Source organism: Monodon monoceros, unplaced genomic scaffold (assembly GCF_005190385.1).
Source record: "Monodon monoceros isolate NGI ecotype Baffin Bay Population unplaced genomic scaffold, NGI_Narwhal_1 Super_Scaffold_11, whole genome shotgun sequence".
Taxonomy (NCBI): Eukaryota; Metazoa; Chordata; class Mammalia; order Artiodactyla; family Monodontidae; genus Monodon; species Monodon monoceros.
Window position 1 is genome coordinate 72,924,741 of NW_021703767.1, and position 23,410 is coordinate 72,948,150.

The following is a 23,410-nucleotide window of genomic DNA, read 5'->3' on the forward strand; positions in this document are numbered from 1 at the left end:
CCGCCCCTCCCCAGATATCGCGAGAGGGCGGGCCCGCTTGGGTTTGGGTTTGGAGTCGGCGTCGCTCCGGCGTTAGGCCGGCTTCTCTCCGCGGGCCGCGGATAAAGTGCGGGTGGCCTAGGGTGCTGTAAGGGACGCCCGGCGCGCTAAGGCCCGCTAGCCACGCGGCGTCGGCTGGACGCCAGAGCGTCCGAGTCGTTGTGTCGTGACAACGACTCTAGTGGCTGTCTCCGCGACAGCAGGTGCGGCCGTTTCAGCCCCAGGCGGGCTTGGCGGCTGACTGGCGAGTCTCTGCTCGCGCCCAGCCCTTTCCTTCCTGTACCCGGCGCCAAGCAGCGACGCTGAGCCGACCGCCGGAGCGACGGGCAATGGCGGCCTCGACGGCCTCGCACCGGCCCATCAAGGGGATCCTGAAGAACAAGAGCTCTACGACTTCCTCTGTGGTGGCATCGGCCGAACAGCCCGGCAGGAGTGTCGACGAAGAGCTGAGGTAAGAGCCGCGAGGGACGGCCATCGTCGCCCGGGTCGGCCTGGCCAGCCCCTTCTTCCCCGCCTGGGCGGCCTCGCCCTCCCCGCCCCCCGGCACTGTTGCCGACCCCCGGCACTGTTGCCGACCCCCAGCCCGACCCCGGACACCGAGCGCGGCGGGCGGGCGGGCGGGGCGGTTGCGTAGATGCGTCCCTTGTGCCGCTCGGGTCTCCCTCCGCCGGCCAGGCTGAGGGGTGGAGTGATTATAAAGAAGACAGGAGCTATGACGTTTGTTGTGTGGGTTTTAAGTATATACGCATATATAATAATTTGAAAACATACACCATGATCTTTGAGCTTCTGGAAATTGGGAATATTAAAGAATCAAATTGAAGTTAAAGCTTCACCTGTTAAGCATTTATTATTTCTTCACTTCGTATCGGAGTGTCTTAAATTCAATGAGTAAAGTGTATTTTCTTGGCTTGGGAGCCCTTTAAGATCTACTCGCAAGCTAATAAGAGACTCCTCCGAAAAAGAGATAATTTCTCCATTTTTCTAATTGCCCTTCTGCCATAGTCGTTCCTTTTTAGGTGAACATTACCACAAGAATCATGCCCCATTCACTCTCTTGGGTCCTGGTTTGTCATTATCTCTGCATTAAAAGAAACCGAAAATTTCCCAGTCTGATCTATATTTAATGGAAAGCTACTTATTGCTAATTATTTTTGCATCTGCAATGAGAGTTTGAGCGCTTTCTAGTCTTTGTTCCTCTTGAAAGACATATGTAAGCTCAGAACAGTTCAGAAAGTACCAACTTAAAATGATCCCATGATAATTTAGTTGCTTTTGCATACTCACAAATACATATGTGAAAAGATGTTGACCCATAGCATTGTGTGTGATAGTAAATAATTGGGAACAACCCAAGGTCCCTTAAGAAGGACTGGTGAAATATTAATTATGGTACATTAGTATAATGGGAAAACAGACCAGCCTTTAAAAAGAATGAAATAGATGTTAATGCGCAGAGAAAGATATCCAAGGTGCAGTCCTCAATGGGGAAAAAAAAAAGGTGCAAAACCATATATATAGTGTAAAATACAACACTGGGTTAGAAGTCCTCGGGGGCTTGGGTGTTCTAAGATACTAAACACATAAGGACTCTACATTCTGGAAGTAAGGCCTAAGAAAAGTTGTTGAAATCTGTGAAGTCATAAAGCTAAAATGAGGATGTTCCCGAAAACTTTGAATATTGGAACTAGGGCACACCTGTTCAAAAGGATCATTTTAGGGCTATAAAAGGAACTACAGTTTGGTGATGGTAAATTTATGGGGATTTGTGTTACCTAGAGGAAAACATTAAGTAGGATCACAGCTCAGAATCATGGGCTTTGGGGGTTGGAAAGGACCTTAATTTGTCTAGCACCTCTCCTACTCCCACTCTCTTTTGGATGCTTGACTCTCTTACGTTCTCCAACATGCAATTTTCAAACCTCTATTTGGGGTAAGCCACTTCATATGGGAAGGGGGGGGTGTTGTAATGGGATTAAGAAAATAATCTTACCAGAGCAAAGCTATAACTGGAAGACCAAGATAGTCTTAATAACAAAACAAACTATGGAAGGCTTTTATATGATTTCAGGGTGTTCAGCGGCAAGAATGTGGTTCTCACTAGCATTTAAGTTATTTACCTATTCTCCAGTGCGAGCTTCTTTTTGTTTGGCTACCAAGTAGCTTATTACTTTCTTCTGTCTTTTGCTGCTGCTTCTGTTTATTCTCAACTTTGGTCTGCTGTAATTTCTGGTGGCCCCACTCTGTGTGTTGGCCTCTTTATGTAATTGACGGGGGTTTACCTCCAGGTCCTTCTGCCTGGAAAGCCACTATACTAGACTGTCTCACCTACATAGGGCTGCTCCTTCTCTAGGAGCTGCTAACAGGGCAGATTGACTTAAAGGGGGCCTTTTGCAAGGCAGTTGACTTTGACTTATGTAAATTAGGAGGTTATAGTCCTGTCTTCAAAGGCAGTTACCAAGCCCTAATTCATTGAGGTTTATGATGTTTAGCTCTAAGTAGTAAAAGGGGATGGGTTTTTTCATGGTAAGTGTTATTTGACTGGAAGGGAAATAAACTAATTCTATTCGTAATACAGTACACATTATTATTTATGGCACAGCTCATGCAAACAATATTAGTGACTTTATGAGAGCCTCTTTGAACAGAAACAATGAAAGTATAGGTGAACACATTTGAAACAAACTTTTTGTAATGTTTAAGTACAACCAGTATTTTCCCTTTCATGTATAAAGGACCGAAATAGCTCTTTCAAGTACAATGCACTTAAAATTCAGAAACTAAAAAGTACGGTGTAATGGTCTAACTTCAAATGTTGGAACCAGAGTATTAGTAAAATAATCTCATATTAATGTGAAAATGACCGGGGATTTAAGTCAGTTCTCACTGTTCTCAGTAGTGACACTCTATAAAATCACCACAAACACTGAGTTAGTTAATACTGAACTGTTACTCCTAGGGGGAATACAGACTTAGGTTCCTGTAAGCCTCTGGCCACAACATTTTCATCAACCAATCAGTCCATAACCTTTTAAAATTTCTGTTTCTGTTTAAAGACACGTAATTTTATACATATTGTTGATTCATCAACATTGAACACATGGCCAATAGCACTATATGTAACTCATGCCTGAATGAAGTTTATCTAACACATACTTTCTCCATAAGACACATAACAATCATCTTGGGCTTAGGAGCACTGGACAGCACTTAAGCACAATCTTTGGGAGCCATTTTGAATGTCTAATTCACCAAAAAAGCAAAAAACATGGTACTAAATAGATAAAAAGGACACATTTACAGTAAGAGAGCTGAAGCAAGGTTTAATCTCAGCTGGGAACATGTGCATCAGACAACTCAAATTTTTCCCTGCTCTATGCATGTCAGAGAGACAGAGAAATCTCAGGTATTGATTTTGGAGTTACAGATAAATTTTGGCAAGTAGTCAGATTTGCAAATACAGAATCCACGAATAACCATACCTTTCATTGGTGCCATTATCATGTGAAGTACAGTGGTAGTTTCCCTTTTCTGCACAAACCACTCCCTACCCCAACGCCATCAGGTTGTGAGAGGATATAATTTAACAGAACATTTTATTTAACATAAAGAGATGTTACTAAGGGATTTTTTTTTTAAGTCATGAGTTGTGCTATTCCACTGGTCTCTAAACTTTTTGATTGTGCATCATTTTAGTAGGAAAAACTTGAAATATGTTTCAAATATGTTTGTTTATGATTTATATACATATACTACTACCATTAGATAATATCTCAAGATTCAATATATACTTAAAGTAAGGTTTATATACTGCCGTATTTCACGTAGTCTTTAGGATTTTTTTTATACAGTTCTTGTCCAACCTTTTTGTTTTTTTAATGTCCCAGTGGTGTTATCTTCTTATTCTCTGTACTTTGCATTGGTACTGTTATCTTCAGTGGTTTCTTCAGGTACCATTTGTCAGGTACCACTTTTTGAGGGTTAGTTCAATTAAAACTGGATATAGTCTGTAAATCCATATAATTAGGCATAGATAATGTCAGTATATTGCAGCACCCTGCTCAACTAATTAGAACACCACTGTCATCACTGTGATTGTGGAATTCCCATTCTTTCTGGATACTTTGAATATAGTGAACAACCTGTGAAGGTCAGACATAACAGATCTAGTGAGTAAGTACGTGTGTTTCATCAAAAACAAGACACCATTGATTCTAAGATGTACCATGATTTTAGGTAGCACCAAGAAAGAAAAAAATACTGCCAATTTTAAGATGCCATCCATTTTAAGATATATTCTGTTTTCAGAAATATTGAAGTGAGAAAAATGTTCACTTGGAATTGTTGAAAATATTGTGTTACTAAAGCCTATCTTATTAGAAGGTTAGTGATTAATATGGGGCCAGATTGCCTGGGTTCAGATCCCCTTTGCTACTTATTAGCTCTGTGACTTACAGTGCGTTATTCATTATATCCCTGCCTAGTTTAATTATTAAATGAGTTACTAAATGTAAAGTGTTTAACCCCATACCTCACCCTCAAATGTTGGTCTTATTCTATTAGAAATACAGAAATCTAATTTTCCCCACTTTTGGGGTTGTTGTACACAGTATGCTTTGGATTCACTGTGTTCAATTCAAATTCTCTAGTAGTCTTAGGTAATGTAGGCAAATTCTGCTTGGAAAAATTGTGCTTAAATTAATTTCCTTTAATATAATTTTATATAAGCATGCTTCAGCTTTGTCTTTTTCTGCCTATAAAGGGATATGGAATATGGTCAAAGGCCCACTGAGTAAAGTTTTCCAAAAGTGACCTTTTATTTACTAATTGCTTTTATTTTTAAGTCTTAGTTTAATTGTTCAAGCTTCAAAGGCTTGTACTTTGTCAACCTACAGAAGTTGAATCTTCATTTAAGAAAGAACCATTTCTTGAAATGTGGGGTTAAAGTTTAACACATTGAAGCAAAATCCTGCTTCCCACTCCAAACTCAGCTAAAACTGTAAAAACGAGAAGGTCACAAGCAACAAGAAGTATGAGTAGGTCTTTGAGATGGCATCATATGAGCTATGAAAGTGAAAGTGAGAATTGGTGACTTTTTCTGGTGCAGATTTAGGCTGCCGGAAAACCAATCACCCAAGAGGGAGGAGGGAGCTGAAACTAGCAGGTGCTTTCACCCTCACAGCAGATCTTCAGTGTAAGTGGTACTGTGCCTATTTTTTGTAAGTGGAGATGATGGCCCAAAGAAGGTCACATGAACAGCTTGTGGTAGTATTGGGAATAAACCAAGTTCACTCCTTGGGTTTTGTTACTCAACTGATGTTAATTCTACCAAAATTTAAGAGATGCTAATTTCCATATCCAGTGTCCTCTGCCGACAGTTTCTTCGACTTCATTACTTTCCTCCTAAGAATTTCCAGCATTCTTTGGAGTCTGTTGTTTTATGCCCTTACTGAAAGTTCATGGTTTTGCAAGATAATATCTCCTCTGGATCTTGACAGTTGTAAGGTTCTTTTCCTCTTAGTATTGTGGTGAAGATGTGGAGTGAAGCTTTGGATATATAAAACTTTAATTCTGTTTATAGTAGATAGTAAACTAAATGGCAAGCGAATGGGAAAAATTTAGGTTATATGTAATGTGGTTCTATATAATATAGCTTAAATCTTATATATATCTTTGAGTTATATATAATGTGGTTTAAACCTTCTCATAAATTTGAATGAGTTCTTTACATTTATGTAGAAATAAAGAACTCACTCAATGAGAATGTTTCCAGTAAATAGGCAAAGGATGTAAACAATTCACACAAGGAAAGTAAAATAAGCATTTTTTCATATGATTTATTAGGTAATGAGCAGAGAAACATAAAACAGCATTTAAATATCAATTCATACCTCTCAGGTGGCAAAAACACACACAGATACCCAATCCTGCAAAGTTTTGGCAGTTATTTGGGGACATTACAAATAGTCCTCTTTTAAAAAAAAAAAGCTATATGGCAACATGGAGTGAACTACAAAGCTCTTGATAAATTTAACCCAGATATGCTTGTCCTAGCAAATTATCCTGAAAAGTCATTGAATACAATATGCACAAATGTTCATTTCTGCTTTACTTTAAGTAGGAAGACACTGGATTCAATCTAAATATCTAATATTAGGTAAATAGTTTGTTATTGAATATTATGCATGTAATATTAAAAAGATAAAGACTAGAAAATACAAGCAGCTTATGATAAAATACATATACTGATATAGAAGCTATTTTTATATATACTATACGTATACTGTTTTGTCTATATTTTTATATATACTAATAGCTTGGGTATTTTTTCATGTATGTTAGAGTGGAAAGAATATACAGAAATCAAAATTGTTAGTGGGTTAAGGTACTAGGATTGTGATTTTTCAATTTTATCCTTAATTTCAAGAAAACATCATTTCTTCTTATATCCTACAATTCAGTTCTTTTTCTTCTATCATTGTCTCACAGAACAGATTTGCAGGGTGTTCGGGGGTACCTCTGTAACTTCAGAGGGCCATCTTCATTCTTCTAATGATGATAAATTGTCATTTTAATTCAATATTGCTAGCATCACTTAGGAAGTAGCTTGTTTTACTTTGAGATTAGGACACACCTAACAAAGTCATTTTGTATGTGTTTATTTTTTAAATATTTTATTGTAATTTAATACACATACAGAAAAGTGTATTAGATGTAATTTTAAAGCTTAAGGAATAATTATAAAGCAAACACCCCTGTAACCGCCATCCTGGTCAAGAAGAAGAATGTTTCCATCACCTCAGAAATGTCTCCTGTCTGGGACTTCCCTGGTGGCCCAGTGGGTGGGACTCCACGCTCCCAATGCAGGGGGCCCGGGTTCGATCCCTGGTTGGGAACTAGATCCCTCATGCATGACGCAACTAAGATCCAGTGCAGCCAAAATAAATAATAAATAAATAAATATTTAAAAAAAAAAACAGAAAGAAAAGAAATGTCTCCTGTCCTTTCCAATCGCAGTCTCCTCCTCCCCTGTAATATAATCACTATCCTGACTTTTACAGCAATTCCCTAAGTATACATACCTATACATTTTAGTTTTTGCGTGCTCTTGAACTTTATATAAATAGATATGTGCTAGTTATCTTTTACAATATCTTTAATAGGGAATCTTAATTAGACTGTATTAATACAGGTTTTTTGAAACGTTTACCTGTGCTTTTGTGTTTCTGACTCGGACTTAACTCTGGCTTATCATTTCAGAGGCCTTGTCTATCAGGAGGGAACATTGAGTTACCATATAATGGGTCTCCCTTTGTCTATTAATTGAATTGCTTTCTTTACAAAATTAATCTAATTCTCTTAAAATTTGTATATGTCTTTAATTATCCTTCTGATCAGAAGCTTCTTGATCATTTCTGCTGTCTAAAATCTTTAAAGTGTATCTCTCTTCACTGTGAGTTTCCTTATGTAGAATATGACCATGAGAAGACCTAAATCATTTGCTTTCTAAATTTACAGAAATTTGTAGATAATAGAGCTATTTAGCAAAATACAAATCTGAAACTGTAGATTTAGTCAAATAGAAAACTGACTGCTTTTTAGAAAAACTCATTCTGTAGCAGATCATAAATATTTCAAAATCATTTAAATTTTGACTTGTGGGACAGTGGGAGAAGGCATTCATACATAAGCAATTTAAACATTTTTTCAGAATGCCTTATCGCAAGCCATTCTCACAGTGCTAAGTGAGATATGGTTTCCAAACTTGTAACAAAACTTTAGATTTAAAAATCCTAAAAATTCCATTTTTTATAATTTCCATGTAGAGTAAATACAGCCCAAGAGAGAATGTTTGTTGGACTTGCCTGTAGTAACAGGACTAATGAAGGGTAAGTGGAACTTGAACCTTAAACATCTATCTCCCAGTTGTATGTTACTGTTGTTGTTTTTTGCCACAAGACCAACTATTACTCTGTTGGTCAGAAACTAGGCATCTAAAGAAATCAATACTATTTTAAAGCAACATCTATATACACAGTCTAGTTCAATCAAGTGTTATATACATACACACACTAGCAACATTTAAGTTTGATTAGTTGAAAATTCAGGTGAGTACCTTGCTGAATGAATAAAAAAGCAGTTTTTTGAAGAAGAAATGTTACTTCTGTGCTTTAAAAATAAACGACCCATTAATTTTTAGCTTCTTATAAACTTAAGATTTTGATTTTTTCATGGTGAAGAAACTTCTGTTTGGTGGGGGGCGGGAATGGGAGTTGTAGTGGCAGTCACCTGTGGAGTATATCTAGGCCAACATTTGCCTCTTGATAAAACTAAGGGTAAGTAGGCTTAAAAGGAAGTTGTAGTTAATAGTACTTAGTCTGCAATTGAATATTATTCAGCCTTAAAAAGGAAGAAAATTTTGACACATGCCACAACATAGATGAACCATACAGACATTAAGTGAGATAAGCCATCCACAAAGGAAAAATACAGTATCAGTCCACTTATAAGAGGTACCTCGAGTGGTCTTAGAGATAGAAAATGGAATGGTTGTTGTGGCGGGGGTGAGGGGTAGTGTTCATTGGGTACAGAGTTTCAGCTGGGGAAGATGAAAAAGTTCTAGAGATGGATGATGGTGATGGTTAAACAATAATGTGATGTACTTAATGTCACAGAACTATTCACTTAAAAATGGTTAAAATGGGGCTTCCCTGGTGGCGCAGTGGTTGAGAGTCCGCCTGCCGATGCAGGGGACACGGGTTCGTGCCCCAGTCCGGGAAGATCCCACATGCCGCGGAGCGGCTGGGCCTGTGAGCCATGGCCGCTGAGCCTGCGCGTCCGGAGCCTGTGCTCCGCAACGGAAGAGGCAACAACAGTGAGAGGCCCGCGAATAGCAAAAAAAAAAAAATGGTTAAAATGGTGAATTTTATGTTATGTATATTCTACCACAATAAAAATATGAAGGAAAAAAGTGATTAGCCTTAAATGGGGACACTGTGGGCCCTTTATGGTAGAAAGCAGAAGAACATAAAGTCAGGCTCAACTGCCACGAGTGGGCACATGTAATTTTTAAGGTGACTCAGAACATGGAGAAGAGAATATAATATTAAAATTTTAAAAATGTCTTTCTTCAAGAGCAGTTCAAGATCCAGGTATTGGTAGATTTAGGAAAATTGAAAATATCTGCAGTAAAACCTCACCAATGTTGAGCAAATATGGAAAGGATGATTTGAATCTGTGTAAAGTCTACATTGATTTTTTTTTAAGGTAGTTTTATTTTTAAGTATATAACCAAGTCACAAATTGTATATGTAACAGATTGTTGGCTGGCACAGAGGTTGTTGATGTCCTGTTTAATGAGTAGATAAGGATTTCTAATTAAGACATTTAATTATTGAGCACCTTAGTAGTTGTACAAATATTTTGTTGAATGGACACTAATGGATGTTCATAAAGCATTTACAAAGCATTTCTAGTTTTCTTAAGTAGATTTATTCCAGGTGATCTGAAACCATTTATCAGCAAATCGTTATATTTCTAAATTTTAAAAAAAACAACTGAGGTATAATTTTATGTGTAATCTAAATCTTTATTAATGGTATCTGAATTTAAATGAGGTCTTCTCTGTAGTTTTATGTTATGATTATTTTGATTGTTATAGATACTGCTAAAAAAAATTAGGCCAAGGAAAATATTGCTGTTGTGTTTTTTATCAAACTATTAAAAATATATCGTAGATCCAAAATCCTTAACTACTGAGATCAGGCAATGTGTAAATTCCAGCTTTTGCTGTTATTCTATAGGCCAGATGAAGATTAAACATGTCATAATGTAATAGTTTTTTGAATGCCTGGTGAAGAATCTGTTTACCCCTCCATATCCACAGGTTCTGCATCCTCAGATTCAACCAGTCATGGATCGAACATATTCTGGAAAAAAAATTTCCAGAAAGTTTCAGAAACCAAACTTGAATTTGCCATGTGCCAGCAGCTATTTGCATTGTATTATATTGTATTTACAACTATTTGCATAGCATTTACATTGTATTAGGCATTATAAGTAATCTAGTAATGGTCTAAAGTATACAGGAGGATGTGCAGAGATTATATACAGATATTACGCCATGTTATAGAAGAGATTTGAGCATCCTTGGATTTTGGTATCTGTGTCAGTCCTGGAACCAATCCCCTGAGGATACCGAGGGACAACTGTAATGTGTTTTTAATATGTGGGCACTAAGTATTCTGTAAAATATTTACTGACACTTTATTGTAGTTACTTATGGCTTTTACCCAAGTCAGTTTCTGTTCCAAGAAAGTAGATGTAAAAATAGAAGTTAGCAGTCAAATAGAAATTGCAATGTGGGATTTGGATGTTCGTGAATTTTAGATGTGTACATTTTGTATCTTTCACTACATTGAGGAAAAAATTTTTTTCTTCTTATTGTAGTAAAAAGTCCCAGAAGTGGGATGAAATGAACATCCTGGCGACATATCATCCAGCAGACAAAGACTATGGTTTAATGAAAATAGATGAACCTAGCACTCCTTACCATAGGTAATGTTTTGTACACAGCATTCCTTTTTTGACTTGTTTCCATTTTGCATTTGACGTGAGCTTCTGGATAACAGATGATTTGAATCTTTGTCTGTTTTTTTATATTTGTTACTGGAACACTAATTAATAACTGCATATTTTTGTGTAATAGTAAAAGTAATATGGAACTTTATGGAATCCATTTTTTACATTATAATTATAGTAGTAAATGTTTATTCATTGCACCTCAGTGGTCCCTAGCAGCTAATGATATATACAAAGTGACTTTGCCTTCCTTAAAGTCATCTATTTGTAAAGGAAGATGAGAGCTGGGCTTGTTTGCTTCCTAAGTAGGTGGCAGGGGCTTATTCATTCTCTTTGCAGAAAGGGATAACTTCACAGATGGTAACTCTTTTTTAATCCGTGCAAAGACAAGTGGACATTACTACTGTTTCATGTCCTTATTTTTGAACTTACATGATATTGTAGTTCATATAATTGCATTGTAATTGTTAGTTTTGAGTCTTCCAGACTCAAATGACTCATTATCATTTTTTTAATGAGTTGTAAAATGATAGTGTATGGCTGTAGTTAGTATGAAGACAAAAATAAGGCACCAATAAACATAATGAGATTCTAAATAAGTTAGAAATACCTAATTCAGATCATGCCCAGATTGTATTGAAAAAAATAAGGATTTTCAGGACTGAAATATTTTGTATTTGTCACTGAAGTAAAACAATATAAATCTAGAAGTTACTATTAAAATAGAGTTAAAGAAATTCTGTTTTAAATCAATGGATGAAACTTTGGAAGATAAGTTGAGATAACTTGATAATAGCAAAAACAGTAAAAACAAGAATTAACATGATTGTGACAAGGGGAGAAAAATAATGAAATAGGAGGTACAGATACTGAAACTCAGTACTAATAAAGCTTGAGGAAAGAAGTAGACATATCATTTATGAAAGTGATCCTTATTTTTCTCCTAATTACAGGTATATACTTTAAAACGTAACCTAAAACTTCTATTGTACCAGAAGCCAAAGTCAATGCTTTCTTCCTTTTCAATAAAGGTAGTAGACATCCCTTATCTGTGTTGGTTGGAGATAACTATCCTAAAAAAATTAAGATCAAACATGATTCAAAAATAAATAGCTGTAGCCATTATTTTAAAACTGTTTATATTTAAATAATAAAGGTAACCATTTTTCGCAATTATGTGGGGAGCAAATATTTCGTTAGAGAGTAGATTGCGTAAGCTAAATAGCTTTTATACTTCCTGAATTAGGTCTTAGGATCTAATTTTGTTATTTTACCTAACCTGTGTCTGCATAGATCATTTGTGTCTTATCTTCAGGTTGATGTACAAATACATATTCTAAAGCTGGATAGGGTTCTTTTGCATTATTTTTTCCCTGCCACTGGATGGACTAACTGAAGTTTTTTTTTTCCCCTCCAGATGATTCGCGTTTTCAGTATTTATTTTTATAGTTGCAGTGGGGTTTTTTTTTTTACATGTTTTTTCTTTTTTTAAAATTATTTGAAGGCTTTTCTTGATTGGTGCTATACTTTTAAATATTTGCATCAAATAGAAACAGTGTAAAATTAAACTTCAAAGATGACAACAGAGCCATAAATACATTGATACTTTTAGTCAATAGAATTATGTTTCTCTACCTTGTTTTCCTGCTTGAAAAATTATAGTTCAGGTATTAATTTATAATGTGCTTATCATCCTAGTATGGTAGGTGATGATGAAGATGCACTGAGTGATTCAGAAACCACTGAAGCCCTGACCCCAGATATCTTAGCTAGGAAGTAAGTATTGATGACTATAAAGCATTTTTCTCATGCTGTTTTTAATTCTGCAGAGTTAAAGGCATTTTACTTTACTTGTACAAGTGTAAATAAAAAGCATGTGCTAAATAAATAAGTTTATCTGTTTTTTTCATAGCAACTTACATAGTCTTATTTCTAGGTTAAAATCAAGGTATGTAGATTGAGAACCAGAAGCTGGTACACAGATTCCCTGTGTCAGTTCCCTGAATGGAGGTTTTTCTGTTTTTGCTTTTTAATATCCTGTCACCTGGGTTTTAAAGATAGAAGTGAGAAAGGCAAAATAAGTTGAATTCCTGAAAAAAAGCTCTATTTGCTGTTCATGGGTTTGTCAACTTCCACTCTTCTTGTTTAAATGGTTTCTATATACAGTCCCACTCTCTTGCTTTTTATGTTCCTCATCAGGTTATAGCTAGCATATTAATGATATTTAGATGTTTTTATGAGACTAAAAAGTAGAGTGAGACACTCAACTAATATAAGACTATCACAGTATTGATTTCTTTTTAAATGATTGTTGTATAGATTAACTGCTGCTGCTGAAAGCTCGGAGCCAAAGTGTCGAGTTCGTGAACAAGAAAGCAGTGAAGATGAGGATAGTGACCTCTCACCTGAAGAACGAGGTAGTTTCTTTCTTTTACTGCTTTTAGCATTGCTAATAATTTTTGCTAAGATAAATACATTATATAGAAGACTGTCAAATGGTTTTCCTTTTTAGGAGGTGGATGGTGGGAGATTAAGGAGCAACATTTTTATAATTCAGATTCTACTTGTGTGGGTTTACTGTATGACATCTCCACACCCCCCCCATTTCAAGAAAATATTACTGTCTGTTAAGGAATTAACATGTGTTCCTTTTTTTGTACTTTTTGTTCCTTTCTTTGTACCAAGCATCTATACCAGGTAGATGCTCAGTAAATATTTATTAAATTAATACATTTAGGGTCATTGAGTGTTTGGATGATCTTAAAGTGGATAGCAGTAAGAGCTAATTTCTCAGTTGCTTGTGCTTTTTCTGTATTAAGGCATTGGTGAAGCTTACCAGATGAATCAAGATGGTCAGACTTGGAATAAAGATTTTTGTTAGGTCCCATTGAACAGAAAGAACAGAAGTGTCACAGGAAAGGAGATAAATATAGCCCTCTCAACAAGGATGAAAGAGGCTCTTTTAGCCCACACAGTACATACACAGTTAAGGCATTGCTACCTATTCATTGTTCCTGTTTTTACAAGTAATAGTTCTTATCTGTGGAGGTAAGGAAAGATGGAAAATATTTCACTTTGTTGCTTAAGGATGTGAATGTATAATCTCAGGAACTGAAAATTGCTTATATAGTTTATTTTCAATTATTTTTTAATTATTTATTTGACTGCGTTGGGTCTTCATTGCTGCACGTGGGCTTTCTCTAGTTGCGGCGAGTGGGGGCTACTCTTCGTTGCGATGCGCGGGCTTCTCATTGTAGTGGCTTCTCGTTGCGGAGCACGGGCTCTAGGCACGCGGGCTTCAGCAGTTGTGGCTCACGGGCTCAGTAGTTGTGGTTCACGGGCTCGAGAGCGCAGGCTCGGTAGTTGTGGTGCACGGGCTTAGTTGCTTCGCGGCATGTGGGATCTTCCCAGACCAGAGATTGAACCTGTGTCCCCTGCATTGGCAGGCGGATTCTTAACCACTGCACTACCAGGGAAGTCCCTTCAATTATTTTTAAAAGGGAAAACCAAGCCTATATATAGGAAAAAAGATGCAAGAAAAACACACACCCTCACAAAAAAGAAAAAAGAGATCGAGTAGTTTGTTTACTTGAAGGCTTGAAATGCAGAAACTACCTGTACTGTAAAGAAGTTTAGAAACTTTAGAACTAAGATTCTGAATATTTGCTAGTTAACTGTCAGGATCTTTGTCATGTGTAGCTGTAAAGGTACAATTTGCTATTCCCTCCTATCATCTTTAGAATGTAGTGTATTGAACAAAACTATGATAGTTTGAGTGCTATACAAGAAAGAAATATAACATATAGCATAATCTCAAATTGTATTATATTATCTTCTATCCTCAGTGACTTCCTGATTTATTTTCCCAAAATATACCCCAAAGGCCTTTGAAGCGGTTTCAGATAGAAATTGTTCCTAGAGTTTGTTGATTCCTTATTCTCTGAAAACGTGATCTATTGAGAACAGGGAATTTTTTATTAACCTCTATTGTCAGTTTCATTAAGGGATTTTCCCTCAAATTGTAGTTCCAGGAGTTAGCCAGCAGGGGGAACCATTTCACTAGTTACAGTTTCACAAGTTCAAGTTCCCAGTAGTAAGAGTTACTGATACAGGTGTTTATTGCTTTTAAATAAATTACACGTCTGAACGTCCTTGTTTATTAAAGAAATTCTTAGAAAATTTTATTTTGGGGACTTCCCTGGTGGCGCAGTGGTTGAGAGTCCGCCTGCCGGTGCAGGGGACACGGGTTCGTGCCCCAGTCCGGGAAGATCCCACATGCCGCGGAGCGGCTAGGCCCGTGGTTGCTGAGCCTGCGAGTCCGGAGCCTGTGCTCCGCAACAGTAGAGGCCGCAACAGGAGAGGCCACAACAGTGAGAGGCCCGCATACCGCAAAAAAAAAAAAAAAAAAAAAGAAAAGAAAAAGAAAATTTTATCTTGTAACTAGTAACATAACAATTAAAATATTGGCTGTGGAGTCAGATAGATCTAAGTTTGTACTCTAGGTATGTCACTTACCTAATTTGCCTAATTTCTCTGACCCTCAGTTTCCTCATTTCTAAATGGGGGGCTATAAAAATATTTGGAGTCATTTTTGAGTATTAAATGAGATAAAGAATTTAAGACACTTAGCACTGATTCTGGCATATTGTAAGTACTCAGTAAATATTAACTTTTAATAACTTAAAATAATTGGTATATTCTCCATTATTTTTAAAAATAGCCAAAGAAAGTATAAAAAGGATAATTTACTTGTCAAGTTCACATGGATAGTTGATTATTATTAGAACTGGGCCTGAAACCTGAAAATTTTTGTACTCTTTGGCATTATGTTGTTCTGCCATACAAAGATTATAAGTAAAATTAATATTCAGAGAAGGTTGAGACCACTTATGTTAGCTTTCTACAAAATAAATGCATAAATTATATAATAAATTTTGAGTATTGCAAAACTAAAATATATAACAAGCAAAACTGAGTTTAATATCTCTTAGAATTAAAAAGAAATCATCTTCTTAGACTATTACTATAATTGACAAAAGAAAAATACCGTAAGATCAACTCTTAGGAATAAGAAACTACAAATTAAAACAGCGTCGTGGTGCCTTTCTTTCCTTTCAGATCAACAAAAATTAAAAAGAATGACAATATCCCTTTTGGTGTGAATGTGGAGAAATAAGTTATTCATATACAATTGGTGGGTGTGAAAAATGGTTTGGCTTTTCTGGACGGCGATATGGCAACATATGAGCCAAAAGCTTTAAAAGAAAATGACACTCTTTGCTCTAGCAATTCAGTTTCCCAGGCTTTATTTCAATGTTTCTTAAACATTTTTTACCAAGTGCCACTCAGCATACATGTAAACATAAAATTATAAAAATTAAAATTTCACAAAACATTACTTAACCTTTACTATATGTGATATGTTCTATCCAGTTTATTCTGTTTTGTTTCATTTTTTTAAAATGCTGGTTATAACTTACTGAAGGATTATAAGGCACAGTTTAAAAAAACACTAACTAGGGCTTCCCTGGTGGCGCAGTGGTTGAGAGTCTGCCTGCCGATGCAGGGAACACGGGTTCGTGCCTGGGTCTGGGAAGATACCACATGCCGCGGAGCAGCTGGGCCCGTGAGCCATGGCCGCTGAACCTGCGCGTCCGGAGCCTGTGCTCCGCAACAGGAGAGGCCCATGTACCACAAAAAAAAACAAAAAAAACGAAAAAAACCCACTAACTAATGTTGAGAAAATAATAGAACAGATGCACAAATATGTAAGTTGAACCTTGAACAACATGGGTTTGAACTGTGCAGGTCCACTTATACTAAATACCTACTACACAGTCTGCGGTTGGTTGAATCCACAGATGCGGAACTGTGAACATGAAGCGCGAACTGTAAAGTTATATGTGGATTTCAACTGTGAGGAGAGTAGGCACTCCTAATCCCCACGTTGTTCAAGGGTCAACTGTATATTACATCATAAAAAACAATGAAAATACAAAGGGGGAAATCAGAAACCTTTGACCAAGTTAGGGGATTAAATTATAACTCACTACTTTATAACCTTCTAAAAATTGTGTAGACCTGCTATGTACGTGGCAGAATTTTACTCTATCTTCATATACTTTATTGTCTAAACTCTGGATTATTTTAAGAGTGAAAGGGTCACTAATACAGCTCCATCAGACAGTAGGCATAAACTGAGACTTCCTGGGACGTTGTCATTCTAACTATACAGTAAGTGAGAAAACAGCATATACATACAACAAGGTATGATTCATTTTTATAAAAAATACATTTTTAGAAAAAAGTCGAGTCATAAAATATTAATGATAATTTCTGAGTGTGGAGATTGAGTGATTTTTAAGTTTCTAGCTTTTTTTTAAACTTTGTAAGTTCTTTTAAGTTGCATGAAAAAGAACATGTGTTACTTTGTACTGAGAAAAAGCCTTACCTTTTTAGTAAATGTATCTGGTATTGGAGGCAATTAGAATCATTTTTTGTTGTTTTTTAATCTTGGCCTTTACATCATCTGAAAGTCATCACTAAAAATTTAGTCATGAGGATTTGGTCTTTTATTGATTTTTTAAAAAAATTTTTACTTTCTTCTACAATATGGTACTCTCAAAGAGTAAAACAAATCACAAAAGTAACTTAGAGAAGGAGAAAGATGGCTGGCAAGATCTTGGTAGTTTGCAACAAATGTTTATGGGATGATGATATGGATGTTGATCTCGGAACTTTCCTTCTCCCAACCCAAATAGAGGCTGAAAAGTGACTGATCAGTAGTGACAACTGTAAATGCCAGTGTTTAGAACATAAATAAGTATAGATGATAAAAACTTAAAGGGAGGGACTTCCCTGGCGATCCAGTGGTTAAGACTCCGCGCTTCCACTGCAGGGGATGTGGGTTCGATAGAGGGAATTAGGGGACATAGAGAAAGTACTTTGAATAGCCTTATTCTGAGAGATTTCTCTTACGCCTTTTTGGCATTAAAATATTTTTATGAATACCATAATAAACCTATGGTGAATGACTTTTAATGCTCTTGACAAAATAAACAGTTGGCAATTTTATGTCGACTCCTTTTTTGTCTTTCAATTTACTGGTCTAAGAAATTCTAAAATCTTATAACATTTCTTAAAGTTGATCTTTAAAGTGCTATATATTGATAAAATATGGTCAGTTGTGTTGATTTATAGCTATTTTTGTTTCTGTGGTGAAGACTATAAATAAAGAATAGTCTAGAATCACTTTACTGTTCCTAATAACACATTTTTCTTAAAATTACTCTGGGAATGAGGTTATGTTTTTAGGCCAGCAATGTTTGTTTTTTTTTCCTCCCCCCGTCCCTTCTTCCCTCCCTCCCTCCCTCTTTAGAGCCAGCAATGTTTTAAATCATGGCAATTTCTTAATGGATAATAAGAATTTTTTAAAGGAATTTTTTCTGAATTATAAAACTAGAAAACTTGAAAACATTAAAATTACCCCATAGTTCCTTGACCCAGAATTAACGGTTGTTAATTGCCGAGTCTTATTTTGTGCCTGTGTGCACATGTGCATGCACGCAGGCTTTGTACACAGTATGTATATGGTATTATAGTTTTCCTTTTTTCCCATTCAACTCTATCTGGAGAATTTTCCTATATCTTTAAATTTCCTTCACAAACATAACTACTAATGGCTCTTACTCTTAGTCTCCCATTAAGATGTACTTGAAGCATCTAAGGCAAAGGTTGGTAAACTTTTTCTATAAACGGCCAGACAGTTTTTAGGTTTTGGGGGCCATATGGTCTCTATTGCAACTACTCAACTCTGCCATTGAGTACAAAAGCAGTCTTAAGCATTACAAAAGCAAATGAGTGTGACTGTGTTCCATAACACTTTACTTACCAAATAGACACAGGCTGTAGTTTGCCAGTCTTTGAGCTAAAGACGCCTACTTTTTTGTATCTTGTAGAAAAAAAGCGACAGTTTGAAATGAAAAGGAAGCTTCACTACAATGAAGGACTGAATATTAAATTAGCTAGACAATTAATTTCAAAAGACCTACGTGATGAGGAGGAGGATGAAGAAATGTCAGAGACTGCAGCTGGAGAAAGCATGAATACAGAAGAATCAAATCAAGGTTAGGTGTTTTGAAAATATCACTGAGACACTTGTGGTCCTTTGTACCTAAATAATATACTTTATTTTGCTCGCAACTTTGAAGAACCTCAGAAAATTTTTCTAAAATTCACTTTTTATGCCAAAAGTTTAGAAAATTTCAACCCCCTGTTGGTCAGTTTCAAAATAATGTTTTTATGCTCAGAGTTGATTTAAGCCCATATGTTATGTTATATGTCTATGTTGTTTGGTCTACTTGACTTTAAGCAATGATGTTTGTCTTCATATTAAGCTATACTTTGTTTTTAATGGTTCAGATCATATTTTGTCTGTCGTAACAATGTCAATTAAGGTTTAAACTTTTTAAAGAAACATGTTTTTAACATGGAAGATTTGTTTTAACATCCCTTCAAGCATAAAGTATGTCATGTCTTTCCAGTGTTGATTCTTTTGACTGTTGGGTCAACAAATTATTTGGCTGATTTTTGTTTGTTTTAAGTCTCAGACAAGCAGCCATTGCAGCCTACCAACTCTCGATCAGTCATAGAAAATTGATTTTATTTATTTATTTTTCATAAACTGTTATTCTGGCATTCAACAAAGGTGAATCTTCTATACCATTAATGCAGATTTTGTGCCCATCTACCTACTCTTTGTGCTGCAAACTGGTGCTTTTGAGTGGAGATGTAACTTACTTTTTTTTTTTTTTTAACATCTTTATTGGGGTATAATTGCTTTACAATGGTGTGTTAGTTTCTGCTTTATAACAAAGTGAATCAGTTATACATATACATATGTTCCCATATCTCTTCCCTCTTGCATATCCCTCCCTCCCACCCTCCCTAGTAACTTACTTTTATATGTTGTGCCTTGGATGATTAAGTCTTAGGAAAGTAAATAATTATTATATTATTGTTTTGGTGAGCAGATATGAAATATAAGTGATTCTATGGTAGAACCTGATGACTGTGCTCATTATAATAGCAGGATGACAATATTTTTTTGTTATTCCATGTTATGCTTTTGCGTTTCAGTTTGTTTCATACAGCATTTTCTTTCCATTTTATTCACCATAGTCTGTTTAACTTGAACAAACTTTATCTTGAGTAATTATTGTTGTATGTCTCTCTCTTCTCTCTCTTTAAATTTATTATCCATTTTTAGGTGACCTATCTCCTAGCTGGTCTTTGTTTCCCTGTTACCTATATCTTGGTGATCTCTTTTTATATATTCAGTGCAGATGTTTCTGGGTTATAACTTTTCATCAGTTTCTTCTCAGACTTTCAGTATCTATTTGTAGCGACTCTAACAAAGCGTTGGGAATACCCTTCATTTGCCAATGGAAATTTGTACCAGCACCACTATGCCAAATATTAAAGGGATTTGTTTTTTAAGCCACAGCTTTTGAAAAATAAATCTGACCTTTTGTCTGTCTCTGCTTCTAAAACATTGGATTTCACAGATTTAACACATAAATGCATTTTTTTCATTTAAGTGTAATAGATGATTAAAATTTGTATTAACGCCGATTTTTCTTCAGTGGGGATGAAGTACTCCTTACATAGGAGTATATACTGCTTCGCTTCAATAACGTCCACAAAGATAGAAAAGACTACATAATAAGGCATAGAGAAGAAAGTTCATTATTTATTTTCTGTTCTTGGGCCCTTAAAAAAATTTTACCAGCTTTTAAAATCTCCAAGGATCTATGGCACCCATTACTTTTTTATCATTTTCCTTCTTTTCCCCCTCTTCTACACTCCTGCCCATCCCCACCTGTTTTATTACTGTTTTTATAAAAAGAAATGTGGCATGTTTAGACTCGCAGGAAATTTTTTTATCATTTTTATATCATAAACAAATCTTTCATAGTTCTGGATATTTGAGTTGTAATAAACTCTTAGCTATCCACCTGTGATTTAGTCACAAAAGTGTTCAACCTGAAACCTATTTGTCCTGTCACTTAAATAGATACACCTGTTCTGCTCTTTATATTATTTACGGGGTATACAGATTCTTTCATATCATACTGATCAGTCTGTATGAAATATCTCTTGATTTTTAGATCTTTCTATTTGTTTATCATACGTAACAGTGGAAGGAAACTTTAGCTCAGGTAGTTCCAAGTTTGGCAGTACTCAACAAACAAATTATGTTGCTGTTTTTTCTTTTATCATTGCAGGATCTACTACATGTGACCAACTGCAAAACAAATCACAGAGCTCATAGAAGGGATTCGTTCAGCACAGTAATTGTCAGATACAAACCGTTACTATAACATACTGCTTCTTGTTCTCTACAATTCATGACTTAAGTACCAAAATGTGTACCAGTTATTATATATTGCCAAGAATTAAATAACTTTAGAGACTAAATAGACTGAAAATGCCTAATTGATACATATATTCTTGTGCCTAGTACTTCACCACAAATACAGCATAATGTCATCAGTCCAAAACTACATTACTTTTGTAAGAACACTGGTTAATTTGTATAAGATATATAGCTTTTTATGCTTTAGAAGTTAATATCTTTTGGGGAGGGAGAAGGGATCTAATTTATTTTCTTCACTTCTAGATGTGATAGCTCTTATAAAAAATTAGGTTTTTTAAAAATCAAAATCCAATTGGAACAACAGATCATACAGGCTGATGAATATTCAGTCTGAAAAGTATTTTAACATGCATCTTCAACTTGTCTGTTTAATTGAAAAGAATTATAAGAGTTACTGTTGCATTTTCTGGTATACTACCTTTAAAATTCCTGTTGCGTTTCTTTTATGTTTACAAGGAAAGGATTAAACTTTTTCTCATCAAAACTAGCTTTTTCCACAAATAAATTATCAGGTTAAACTTGCACTAATGTCTGCTCTGACTTTTTTTTTGTACTCTCGATGGGCAGACTTCAGATCAGTTTTTTAAATAAATATAATTCTAATATAGTCTCAGCATTCCCTTTATCTACTTGTCTTAACGTCCTACCTTTGTTTCTTACTCCTTTCCACGCATATGCACAGAATCCTTTACCTTTATAAAGGATCATAAAGATTGTCGTGACATTAGGAACTTTTCCTTTTCTCACATATTCTGTCATTTGCTGCAACAATGAAAATCTTATTTTGACTATCAATGCCTATTAGTTCTTCTAATACATGGAGAAAATAGATTGAATAGCAGCAGTACTATAGACAGGAAGTACAATTCAACTGCAGAATTTCTACACCTCTGTGATTTACAGCTTGCTAATTAAAGTGCTATTATTAGTTTATTGTTTGACTTAATTAGACCTTAGAAAACAACTAACTGAGGCTTTTGGGGGTTTTTTTTGCATGATGAGAGAATTGTGTGTAACCAGTGATATGATGATAGTTCCTGAATGTATAGACAGAAGTAAATCTGAACACTTTAAATTTAAAAACCTTAAATAGTTCCTGCTTTAAGGGAATATCATAATGTGTACTATGACAAATGTACTTTATTCTTCTAACACAGTAAGATTTGGACTTCTTCCCTGAAATGAAGTGCAGTTCCTGTGTATCTTAGTTTAGTGATGGTTTCATTTCTAGTCAATTATTTGTATCTTAATTTTTTGTTAGTACCAAAGGAATCCATTATATGAACAGACTTTTAAAATAATTTCTGTATACTGTATGTATGTATGAATTGGCTTTTATTGAACAGCTTTTCTTCCACTTGCAAGTTTATAGAAATATCAATATGTCAAAATAAATAAGTGGGAGAATTCTTTGCTGTTAGAAGAATGTTTTTATTAATTTGAATGTCTTTTTCTTTTAATGGAATCCAATCAGTACTTTTGAACTGCAGGTATAGTGTTCTAACTAAAACATATTAGCTAGTAATACTACTGATTTATAAACAATGTTTATCTCTACTTTCTGAATTTAGAATGTTGAGGTATTCTTACCTGTTTAAACCTGTTTGGGGGTATTTAAGCTTATACATATGTGTGTACATATGTTCATGCACACAGACCTCTGTTTTTGGTTTTCTCATTTCGAGTCCTTAGAAAGTATCCACATGCTCTTTATTTGTAGAAATAGCTGCTATACAGTGAAGAAAAGGTAAGACCTTTAACAACTGATCCTTTTGGTGTTTTCTACAAACTATTTCTTGAAACTTAAATCACAGGCAAACTTGCATATCTGGTTTCAGGAAGTAGATAGTTATGTAAGAGGAATAAGACATGGCAAATAGCATGCCCAGTAGGATTTTAGGTAGTCAAATGTGACTGAGTAAAACTGTTCATCGTCATGAATTCCTAATTGACACAGTATTGAACTACACAAAAAATGGACCTTCATGACTCAAGTTAGATTTTCCTTTGGAGAAAGTTATCTGTCAGTGTTCAGTTCTAGCCAAAGTAGATTTTACTTTCAATTTTTTAATCAATATCTCTTCTCTGCTTAACTCCTCTGATGTCATCTTTTCTGTTTATTTTTCAGTCTGAAATTCAGCAATGATGCTCTTTAAAATCTGAGACATATAATGGTATAAATGGATTATTAAAAATAACTTTAAATTGAAGATTAAAGCAAAGTGCCATTTTTCCCTAGACTTCCGTTTTGTTTACATTTTTTCCTCTTAAATTAGTACACCGAACATATTGTAATAAAATACAGTAATATGATGATTGTGTGTGGATTTTATTTTCTTGTTACCCAGCTAT

The 23,410-nt window shown here is 35.4% G+C and overlaps 1 protein-coding gene and 1 pseudogene across 2 annotated transcripts; both read left to right on the forward strand.

The window, feature by feature from the left end:
* Nucleotides 1-60: 60 nt before the first annotated feature.
* Nucleotides 61-23,372, forward strand: PPP1R2 (protein phosphatase 1 regulatory inhibitor subunit 2). 2 transcript variants are annotated; one of them, XM_029215020.1, is made up of 6 exons: nt 61-490; nt 10,489-10,596; nt 12,319-12,396; nt 12,940-13,040; nt 18,579-18,746; nt 20,907-23,372. In XM_029215020.1, the coding sequence occupies exons 1-6, from the start codon at nt 369-371 to the stop codon at nt 20,951-20,953; spliced, it is 624 nt and encodes a 207-aa protein (XP_029070853.1). In that variant the 5' UTR covers nt 61-368; the 3' UTR covers nt 20,954-23,372. The 2 variants fall into 2 exon arrangements, with proteins under 2 accessions (XP_029070853.1, XP_029070854.1); XM_029215021.1 differs by having other exon boundaries at nt 12,940-13,037.
* On the forward strand, nt 13,527-13,643 carry LOC114891371 (annotated as a pseudogene).
* Nucleotides 23,373-23,410: the final 38 nt, after the last annotated feature.